General features: G+C 35.2%; 1 protein-coding gene across 1 annotated transcript in view; it reads right to left on the bottom strand.

Moving 5' to 3' along the window:
• Positions 1 to 11,782, bottom strand: part of LOC103512344 (lachesin-like) — a gene marked incomplete in the record, with an annotated part of 37,368 nt that overhangs the window by 21,426 nt on the left and 4,160 nt on the right. Inside the window, 2 exon segments of the mRNA XM_026825845.1 lie at positions 5,722 to 5,922; positions 7,232 to 7,365. Of these exon segments, the coding sequence (XP_026681646.1) occupies positions 5,722 to 5,922; positions 7,232 to 7,365 (335 nt within the window).

Genomic DNA, 11,782 nt, shown 5'->3' with positions numbered 1-11,782 from the left:
ATACATAATGTTATAGTTGTACCTAACATACCTAGATACATATTTTTTGTAGTTGTAATGAAATTCAGTATCAACCTAATATTACTGTCGAAATATATTATGATAAATAGGTACATAAATAAATAGATGTAGGTATGTCTGAATAAGTATGGTAAAAAAAAAAGGGGGGGAAAAAAAAAAAAAAAAAAAAAAAAAAAAAAAAAAAAAACATTTATAATTGCAAAAATTTGTAGAAAATAAAGAGGCCAAAAGGGATAAGAAATAAATGAATTAAATAAATTGGAAACTTTTTTCATTAAAAATCTCGAAGGAAAAAAAATTAAAAGAATTGAAATTTTCTTCACCATCTTGGAGCGATTTGCTTAAAATTGTGTTTATATTGACCCGGTTCTTTAGTTTACTTTCTCTTTTTATTCTTTATTTTATACCGATTGGAAAATCAATTAACCCGCCAGGAAAGTAAGGGAAGGAAAGAAAGGAAGAAGAAGAAGAAGAAGAAGAAGAAGAAGAAGAAGAAAAATGCAGAGAAAAAAACTGATATCTGGGGTTTTTGGTATCAAAATTCATTTACTGCTTGCCAAATTGCCAATCGTATTGTTGTTGAGTTTTTGGTTGAAAGTTGAACCAACAATATTACGCAAACTTTTTTCCCTTTTCTTTTCCCTCTCCCTCTCTCTCTCTCTCTCTCTCTCTCTCTCTCTCTCTCTCTCTCTCTAGAAGAAAAATGCAGAGAAAGAAAAAACTGATATCTGGGGTTTTTGGTATCAAAATTCATTTACTCCTTGCCAAATTGCCAATCGTATTGTTGTTGAGTTTTTGGTTGAAAGTTGAACTAACAATATTACGCAAACTTTTTCCCTTTTCTTTTCCTTCTTGCTCTCTCTCTCTCTCTCTCTTTCCTCATAATTATTATCATCTTTTTCTGTCTCCATATAACTATTGAGGACAGAGATATGAAATGAGACAGAAAAAAATAGGAGGAGGAGAGAGAGAGAGAGAGAGGAAGGAGAGAGAGAGAGACAGAGAGAGAGAGAGGAAGGAGAGAGAGACAGAGACACAGAGAGAGAAAGCTATATGATCTGATATTCTGTCACATAGAAGAGAGCATTCTAGTCGTCGCGTCGCTATTATTTCCTCTCTCTCTCTCTCTTGGTTCTGTCCTAAGGTTGCAGAATCCTAGGAGATCTTTTTATTGTAAATAATTTTGGAAAAATAAAAATCATATATTCAATTCAAAAAAAAAAAAAATTCAATTCAATTCTCCCTCTCTCTCTCTCTCTCTCTCTCTCTCTCTCTCTCTCTCTTCAAAAGTGTGTATGAGAGAGAGAAGGAGAGAGGAAAAAACACCATTTATCATGTGTGCTAATGTTTTGAATTCTTATCCTGTGAGAGAGAGATGGGGAAAGAAAATAAGACGTAAGAGAGAGAGAGAGAGAGGATTAGGGAGGTAGACAGAGAAGGAAAGAAAGAGAGAAGGACAAAGAAAAGGAGAGAATGGGAAATTTAGAGGGAAAAGGAGAGAGATAAAGGAAAAGAGAGAGAGAGAGAGAAAGAAAGGGAGTGAGAGAATGGGAGATATGGAAGGAGGTAAAGGAAGGAATTAGATGTTTGATAGGTCACTGACGGGTGTGGGTGCTTCAGCTTTAGGATAGTCATTCTAAAATTAGGTTCTATTCCTGATGTTTTATCAAAATACATCGTTCTTTCTGCGTTGTGCTAAGATGAATTCCCCTTGAATAGGTACCAAGCAGAGGCCGAAAATCTTCTTAGGATCCATCTCAAAAAGAAAAAGCCTTACCTGCATTGACCTATCGCCTAGCATGCTATAACATTGTAAGCCCCTGTTTCCCGTAGCTGACATGGATAATGTTATTGATTGCCAATCTATCAGTATAATATCATCCTTACCTGCATTGACCACTTCACACGGCAACACCACAGTGTCGTTTTTTAATTTAAAAAAAAACCCGGGGGGGAAAAACCCCCCCGTTTTTTTTTTTTTTTTTTTTTTTTTGCGATTGGACTACGAACGACAGAATATTTAGGTACATGAATATACCTAGTCGCTCTATCAATATTCATCATTTTAGGCAGGTATCTACTTAGGTAATAAAACTACCCATGTAAAAAAAAAAAGAAAGAAAATATGTCCGACCTTTCTTTTTTCACGGATGAGAAAGAAAGAAAGCCATAAAAAGAAAGAAGAAAGAAAGAGGGAATGGAAGAAAGAGAAAGTGATAGAGAGAAAGGATGAATTACGGCGTAAGACCAGAATTTATACAAAGATTAGTGAGAGAAGAAAAGAGAGAGAGAGAAAAAAGAACAAAAGAGAGATAGAGAAAGTATATAAGAGAGAAAGAGAAAGTCTGAAAGAGAGGGTCAATGGTAAAGACGCGTAAGACCAGAATTTATACAAAGATTAGTGAGAGAAGAAAAGAAGAGAGAGAGAGAGAGAGAGAGAGAAAAAAGAACAAAAGAGAGAGAGAGAAAGTATAAAAGAGAGAAAGAGAAAGTCTGAAAGAGAGGGCCAATGGTAAAGAAAGAAAGAAAGAAAGAGAGAGAAAGAGAGAGAGCAAGAAAAAGAGACAGAAAGAGAGAGATAAAGAGAGAGAAAAAGAGACAGAAAGAGAGAGAGATAGCAAGAAAGACAGAAAGAGAGAGAGAGAGAGAGAGAAAAAGAAAGAGAGAGAACTACAGACAGGTGGTTTTATACAGTAACCACATTTTAAAACTAATTTTAGTCGAGCAGACCAGACAGTTTGGTTACTATAAGTACCTACCTATCTGAATCCCATGAAAAAGAAAGAGAGGGAGAGAGAAGAAATATGAGGGAGAGAGTGAGAGGATAAATTGTGGCGTAGACCAGAATGTATAAAGATTAGCATGATGAAGAGAGGGAGAGAGAGACAGAGAGAGAGGTGGGAGACCTTTTTTTTTTTTTTTTTTTTTTTTTTTTTAGGAGCTAGTATTGGGAATTAGGTATTTTTACATCTCGAGCACATTTTTTCTCATTTCTTTTGTTACAAATTTTACAAAGAGTTCAGAAAGTATCGTAATTTGTATGATCATTGATCAATGATGTACGATTACCTACAAATCTACATTCCTCATAAGTGAGTATGCACAAAGTTAGGTACACGTATAGGTAATACTTACCTACTTACCTTGTTATAAGCAGTGAGGTAAAATTCTACAGGTACATCCGTAGATATTAGGAAGGAAGAGCCGGGAAGCTCTCTCTCTCTCTCCCTCTCTCTCTCTCTCTCTCCCTCTCCCTTTCCCCCCCTCTCTCTCTCTCTTTCCTAATCCTCCTATACTCTTCTAACATAGAGCAGGGAGGAAGAGAGATAGAAGGAGGTAAAGAGGGAGGGAGAGAGGAAGAGAGATAGAAGGAGGTAAAGAGGGAGGGAGGAAGAGAGATAGAAGGAGGTAAAGAGGGAGGGAGGGAGAGAGTAGAGTTGATTTATTTCTTCCTGTCCAATTATCAGCTCAAGTATCCCCCTGGACCTATATCTTGGCAACATATCATTTTATTTACATCCCTATATACCTACCTATGTACATACATAACCTTCTTATTATTATACATAACTACCTATCCTTTCCTATTTATTTACTTGCCTTCCAATTATTATTGGTTCGTAAATTTGCAATGTTAGGTACCAGTTTTTTGAACCAATAAGAAGATCCATTTTTGGTTCAAAATACTCGAGCATTTTCGTCCTTCTTCTTTCTCATCCTTTATCTACTTCTATAACTTCTATTCCTCTATATCTTCCTCCCTCTCTTTCTCTTCTCCTTCTCTTCCTTTTTCTTCTTCTTCTTTTCTTTTATCCTTTTTCTGGTTTTCTCTCTCTCTCTCTCTTTCTCTCTCTCTTTTATTACATCACGAGGTTTTTATCTCTCTCAATTCAGTTCACAGAAAAGCGCACCAGGTCAAAAAGTAAACAAGCTTTGAGAGTTTTATACTCATACGAATTAAACCATAACCTCCCCTATTTACATACTATGTACATACATAACCTACCCTATATACCTGACTATGTACATACATAACCTTCTTATTATTATACATACCTACCTATCCTTTCCTATTTATTTACTTGCCTTCCAATTATTATTGGTTCGTAAATTCGCAATGTTACCATTTTTTTGAACCAATAAGAAGATCCATTTTTGGTTCAAAATACTCGAGCATTTTCGTCCTTCATCTTTCTCATCCTTTATCTACTTCTATTCCTCTTTATCTTCCTCCCTCTCTTTCTCTTCTCCTTCCCTTCCTTTTTCTTCTTCTTCTTTTCTTTTATCCTTTTTCTGGTTTTCTCTTTCTCTCTCTCTTTTATTACATCACGAGGTTTTTATCTCTCTCAATTCAGTTCACAAAAAAGCGCACCAGGTCAAAAAGTAAACAAGCTTTGAGAGTTTTATACTCATACGAATTATACGGGAGCTTATACTTGTGGATTGTGTATAAAAAACGTATGGACTCGGTTGTCACAGTGGTTACATGGTCGACTGGAAAGCGGGAGGGTGAGGGTTTGAGAACTGACAAAGGAATGAAATTTTATCCTCACAGTTTTTGTTGGAAGATTTTTGACAGTATCAGATTATGTTTCTCAACTACAATATGAAGTTGTCAGACCAAATGGCAGAGATAAAAGTTCGAAATACCCTTAAAAAAAAAGAAAAGAAAAAAAAAGAGCTAAAAAAATTTGGTTTATTTTTAGTACTGATTCTTTTATTTTATTTTCCCCTGGTTTATTACTTCTTCTTATTATTATTATTATTTTTTTTATCCCAAACTTACAGACTGACCTTTTTATGTAGGTAGTTCGCTTTTTTTATGTTATTTTCTTTCTCATTTCTAGCTTTCTCACTCTTGCCGTTCTTGGAACATTATGTATGGTCTTATTATTTGTTCAGATTTATGATTTCTCTATTATTTTTCTTCCCACTTTCCCTCTCCTCCTTATGAAATACACTTTCTCTGTATTTTTATAGCCCACATATTTCTTATCGCGCTCTCGTTTTTCGCTCTAATTTGAACCCATTTCTCCTAGAAAAGTTTACGATGCTTTCGCGCTAACAAGGCAATCAACCATATCCGAGATGGCGTGGAGTTGGGTGGAAGAGCTTTTTCATAGAAACGTCTCCTTATCTTAGGCCGATATATTACTGCAGACATTTTTCTTTTTAAACGCTTCAATTTTAGGAGTGTTACCTAACCAGTTTCAATCAAAGGATACCTACATATATTTTGAAAATCAATGTTTTTCTGTGTACAAAATCGTTTCTCCCAGGTTTTCTTCTTGATCAAAGGCCAACTTTTTTTTTCTCCTTCATCATTAACTCCCAGTGGGAAACCACTGGTAGATTCGTATAAGCTTAACACCTCTTTTAGGGCTGTTTACCCCTATACCCAAGCCTCAAATCGTACTTTTTAGAAGGTTCAAAACGGGGTTTTGGCGCTAAAAACTGACCTTGAATACTTTTTTTTTATAGAAAAACGAAAGGAAAGTAAAAAGATATACCCACATATGTACTTGTACAGTCGAACCTGGATATTAGAGAAAAGATCCTCGATATACGAGAAACTGGATTTAGTGGAAACCTGGATATATAAGAGAAAAAAATGGTGGTCCCGTCGATACTCTTATATCCAGGTTCGACTGTAATATTGTACCTATATAAAAGAAGGCATTTTCTTTTTATAGGACTTACCCAGAATTTCCACGGTGTGTGTAATCTCGCGCGGTTCCATGGTTGCGATGTGGCACACATAGTTACCGGCGTCCTTGGTTTGGATGTCTCGGATCTCCAGATTGTAGCCGTCGACTAGACGTATCCGCTTGTCCGGCGTTACCTTGGTACCGCCGGCCGTCAGGATAGCAATGCCCTTCTTCCACGCGAGGACGTAGTTCCCTGAAAATAAACCGGGAAATGGATATAGTGAAAACCGGGAAATGTTTGAATTAAATGAGATTCAAGCGACAAGAAAGAAGACTGAAAGAATGAAAGTCAAAAAAAGTGGCGATCAAAGTTTTCTCATTTAAGACGTTTGATAGAGGGAACTGTAACTGCTATGGTCTTATCGTCCAAAGGGAACAGAGAAGGAAGACAGGATAGGAGCCAACCGTTCCAAGAACGAACCTTTTAAAAGAGCTTTAAAAAGAAGGGGGAGAGGTTAACCAAATATTGGCCTCTTCTCTAAAAATAAAAAGTCTTCTTTTAATACGATTTCAATATTTCTAATTCCAAGGCCAAATGAAACTTTTTTAATTAATTCTGAGTTGAAATTTAAGATCCATCACAATTTCTTTTCTTTTTTTGGCAAAATTTTGGCCTTGTCAATTAGATGTTTGATAGGTCACTGACGGGTGTGGGTGCTTCAGCTTTAGGATAATCATTCTAAAATTAGGTTCTATTCCTGATGTTTTATCAAAACACATCGTTCTTTCTGTGTTGTGTTAAGATGAATTCCCCTTGAATAGGTACCAAGCAGAGGCCGAAAATCTTCTTAGGATACATCTCAAAAAGAAAAAGCCTGTTGCATACGTAGGGAACTGACTCACCCTTAATACCACGCTTTAGCACTGTAAGCGCTGCTTCTCTTTGTGACTTTGTGTCCACACATAGTCCACGGCCGTCGATCGATGTGGAATAACATCGATTGACGGCGGTCGATTATGTCTGGGCAGCCCTTTAGTTTACGCGGAGATAACGCCCTCTAAAGAGATAATTATTCTTACCTGCATTGACCTATCGCTTACCATGCTATAACATTGTAAGCCCCTGTTTCCCGTAGCTTACATAGATAATGTTATTGATTGCCAATCTATCAATATTCAATATACAGTCGAACCTGGATAAAGAGCAATCCAAGGGACCGGCAATATTTTGCCCTTTATAGAGGTTTGCTCTTTAAATAATCTACTCTTTAGAGAGGTTCTAAGGGTAGAAAAACAAACCGCTCTCGACAGAATACGACAAGTTTCTACAAATTGCTCTTTATAGAGGTCCAGAAAAACAAAATTGCTCTTTATAGAGGCTCGTGACTGCAAACACGTGATTTTTCCGGAAAAAATCATTGCTCTTTATAGAGGCTCGATTTTGCTGTTTAACCAGGTTTTTGGGTCAAAAATGAAGGGACCACGATTTTTTTCCTCTTTATCCAGTTTTACTCTTTATCCGAGTCCTCTTTATCCAGGTTCGACTGTAATATCATTCTTACCTGCATTGACCACTTCACACGGCAACACCACAGTGTCGTTGGTCACCACTCGGAATTGTTTGCCCAACGTTGAGAACACAGGTGTTATCGTGGTCTCTATTGAGTATTCTAGATTACTATAGGAGATGGCGGGACTGGGCGGAGATCCTGCAAACCAAACGGAACAAGAAAATGGGTTAGAGAATGTGAAGGGTGAATTCAAGACCAAAGCTCTGCTCCAAAGAAAACTCGTACTCCATCACAAAAGTTATAGGTATGTGGTCCGTCTATGTCATGATTGGTTATTTTTCTGATTTTTCTGGACAACACTTTTGCGAGTTTTGTGGAGAATGAAGGTTAAAAACGGAATACTCCATTCTGAAATGAGGATTATTAGGTACTATAAAATGAGGAATTATTAATGTGCGTTCAGGTATGTAGATGTAAGTTGTAAGTGTTTATAGCAGCTCTTCAAGGAAAGTATAGATAAGAGTGTAAATGAAGACACAAGTGTACACAGACTGGACATTCAATAATTCAATGGTTTCATGTACTTGTTATCCAGATCAGTTACCCGCAGAGACACAACAAACATCACAAGCTTCAACAAAACTGCTGAATGCACCAGATTCTAGATTAAACAGAACACAGGTGTTATCGTGGTCTCTATTGAGTATTCTAGATTACTATAGGAGATGGCGGGACTGGGCGGAGATCCTGCAAACCAAACGGAACAAGAAAATGGGTTAGAGAATGTGAAGGGTGAATTCAAGACCAAAGCTCTGCTCCAAAGAAAACTCGTACTCCATCACAAAAGTTATAGGTATGTGGTCCGTCTATGTCATGATTGGTTATTTTTCTGATTTTTCTGGACAACACTTTTGCGAGTTTTGTGGAGAATGAAGGTTAAAAACGGAATACTCCATTCTGAAATGAGGATTAAGAACACAGGTGTTATCGTGGTCTCTATTGAGTATTCTAGATTACTATAGGAGATGGCGGGACTGGGCGGAGATCCTGCAAACCAAACAAAAAAAGAAAATGAGTTAGAGAATGTGAATGGGTGAATTCAAGACCAAAGCTCTGCTCCAGAGAAAACTTCGTACTCCATCACAAAAGTTATAAGTATGTGGTCTGTCTATGTCATGATTGGTTATTTTTCTGGACAACACTTTTGCGAGTTTTGTGGACAATGAAGATTATCAACGGAATACTCCAATCTGAAATGAGGATTTTTAGGTACTATAAAATGAGGAATTATTAATGTGCGTTCAGGTATGTAGATGTAAGTTGTAAGTGTTTATAGCAGCTCTTCCACGAAAGTATAGAGAGTGTAAATGAAGACACAAGTGTACACAGACTGGACATTCAATATTTCAATGGTTTCATGTACTTGTTATCCAGATCAGTCACCCGCAGAGACACAACAAACATCACAAGCTTCAACAAAACTGCTGAATGCACCAGATGAGTGCGCCAATGCACTTTTTGGGTACTTTTACATCGGAATAGGACTCTATCTCGAAAAAAATTTTCATTTGGTTGTGCCCCATTATCCGCATAAAATGTGCATCTGTTGGGAAAAAAGTTCATAGCTTTCCAAGATAATGATAAAGAGAAATACACCTACTTGTAAATAAAATGTACGTATATTATATCTACCACTTGTACCGTGTAGGTATAGATAGATGGTATATCAGTATGTACATCTATCAGAAGTAATAAAAGATATCAAAATTAACATTCCTTATTTTGATGTTTCAGTTTCAAGTTCGTCACTAAAACGGAGTGTCACCTCGTTAAATAAGGTATGCACCCAATTTAAAATAACTGGAAGTACTGGAACAGTCATCTGGCATTCCTCTTCGTATTTTTATATGTTTCTATTTATTATTTCAAATAAAGAAACAAAAGTATTAAAAAATAAAATTATTTCGTAAATGTTCAAATAGGTTTGTTTTTATTACGAATTCTTTCAAGCAGTAAAAGAAATAAGAAGCCTATTTTTTAGCCAATAAGTTAGTATAGAGTAAATAATTGCGTAATTTTTATTTTTTATACGTTCCATTTTTTTTTTGATTTGAGTGGATATTTTAATGTTTGTCCGAATAGTGGATTCTTGAATGTTCCTGATTTATTTCTGAAACTGTTAAAGTTCAATAAAATGAAATTAATTAACTATCTAAAATGGAAAAAGGCAGTATTAGGTGCAATGTGTTTGAATTAGGTGCAATTTATTAAAAATATATTTGAAAACTGACTATCCCTAGAGGACATTGAAGTGAAATGGATTTATCTAATTGACCTTCGGCCAAAGACACCTTTTATAGTTTCAAACTGATCAATCTCAGAAAACAGTACCTATAACTTAAAAACATGGAACCATTAAAAATTACCACCAATCTGACCAAGTTGCAACAACTAAGTGATTTATTGACCATTCTTTACAAGGAGAGGGTGTTACCCTTTCAATGTCATTGTTAAACAAAGCAGCACTCCAGAATACCCTAGATAAAAAAAAAACCAACCCCCCCTTCCTTTTTTTTTTTTTTTTTTTTTTTTTTTTTTTTTTAAAGGGAATCTCACAAAGTTAAGAGTAAAACTCGGAAATTATTTCCAACGGGGATTTGCTAGTAAAAATAGACAAAGGGCTCATGGGCCAGAAAATCCAGACATCTTCATTTCATTACAGCAGCTTAACCAGATTAATTTTAATTTTTCAGACTGTACTGGGTACAACTTTTTTCTACCTCATCCAGGGCCTAAATGAAATCTTTCTCAATTGTGAAGCAAAGAAGGGGGCAGAATTAGTAGATATGTACTTAAATAGGAATCGAATATGTTGCATAGATAAAGGAATAGATAGCATTAGACATCCAATTAAAAAAAAGTTTAAAATTATGTACTGTCTTTGATGATGTTGCCATATTTGATATTGGCATCATTGTTGATATTGATATCATTATTGATAGCTACTGATTCATCATCTGGAAAACACCGGTCTGGAATAAATAGTCTAGATTCCAGATCATTTTTGTCATTATTTGTTCCTTCCCATTTATGCATTGAAATATTAAGGGTATTCCTTATTCATTCCATCCATATCCTATGTATTGCATATTGCATGAAGTATAACTACCAGGCTGTTTTATTTAAAATCAACCTTTTCGCGCCTCCTCGGTAGTGTCTTGGATTCAGTCAGTTGGATATTGATTGTTTTTAGCTAAATTTTTACTTTTTTAGGTTGTTTTCCAATTATCTGCATAAAATGTGCATCTGTTGGGAAAAAAGTTCATAGCTTTCCAAGATAATGATAAAGAGAAATACACCTACTTGTAAATAAAATGTACGTATATTATTATCTACCACTTGTACCGTGTAGGTATAGATATATGGTAGGTATATCAGTATGTACATCTATCAGAAGTAATAAAAGATATAAAAATTAACATTCCTTATTTTGATGTTTCAGTTTCAAGTTCGTCACTAAAACGGAGTGTCACCTCGTTAAATAAGGTATGCACCCAATTTAAAATAACTGGAAGTACTGGAACCGTCATCTGGCATTCCTGTTCGTATTTTTATATGTTTCTATTTATTATTTCAAATAAACAAAAGTATTAAAAAATAAAATTATTTCGTAAATGTTCAAATAGGTTTGTTTTTATTACGAATTCTTTCAAGCAGTAAAAGAAATAAGAAGCCTATTTTTTAGCCAATAAGTTAGTATAGAGTAAATAATTGCGTAATTTTTATTTTTTTATACGTTCCATTGTTTTTTGATTTGAGTGGATATTTTAATGTTTGTCCGAATAGTGGATTCTTGAATGTTCCTGATTTATTTGTGAAACTGTTAAAGTTCAATAAAATGAAATTAATTAACTATCTAAAATGGAAAAAGGCAGTATTAGGTGCAATGTGTTTGAATTAGGTGCAATTTATTAAAAATATATTTAAAAAACTCTGACTATTTCTAGAGGACATTGAAGTGAAATGGATTTATCTAATTGACCTTCGGCCAAAGACACCTTTTATAGTTTCAAACTGATCAATCTCAGAAAACAGTATATCTTAAAAACATGGAACCATTAAAAATTACCACCAAGCTGACCAAGTTGCAACAACTAAGTGATTTATTGACCATTATTTACAAGGAGAGGGTGTTACCCTTTCAATTTCATTGTTAAACAAAGCACCACTCCAGAATACCCTAGATCACGCTCTAGTATGTTAATTAAAAGTAATAAAATCTGAAAAAAGTCGTGTTTTTCTTTCTCCCAACGAAAATACACATAAACTTTAAATATCAAGTCACAGTCTTATGCATGAACACTTTATAGTTATTCACATTATAAGGGCACAGGTCCGAGTTGTTTCAGAAACATATTTAATACAACGTCATGCTATTTGTTTTTATGATTTATGAAATGTGGTCACGTAATCAATCAATCATTGCTTTCAGTTTGAGTGTTCTGTGAGCTCCGACCAAACCTTTAAACTGACGGGCAAACACTCTGGCGAATTGTTTTTCTAGTTGTTTCATTAGTTCATGTTCCCAATAAGACCCTCAGA

This window comes from Diaphorina citri, unplaced genomic scaffold (assembly GCF_000475195.1).
Source record: "Diaphorina citri unplaced genomic scaffold, Diaci psyllid genome assembly version 1.1 scaffold827, whole genome shotgun sequence".
Lineage (NCBI taxonomy): Eukaryota > Metazoa > Arthropoda > Insecta > Hemiptera > Psyllidae > Diaphorina > Diaphorina citri.
Note: the sequence above shows the minus strand (reverse complement) of the source record. Positions and strands in the feature narration are given on the sequence as shown.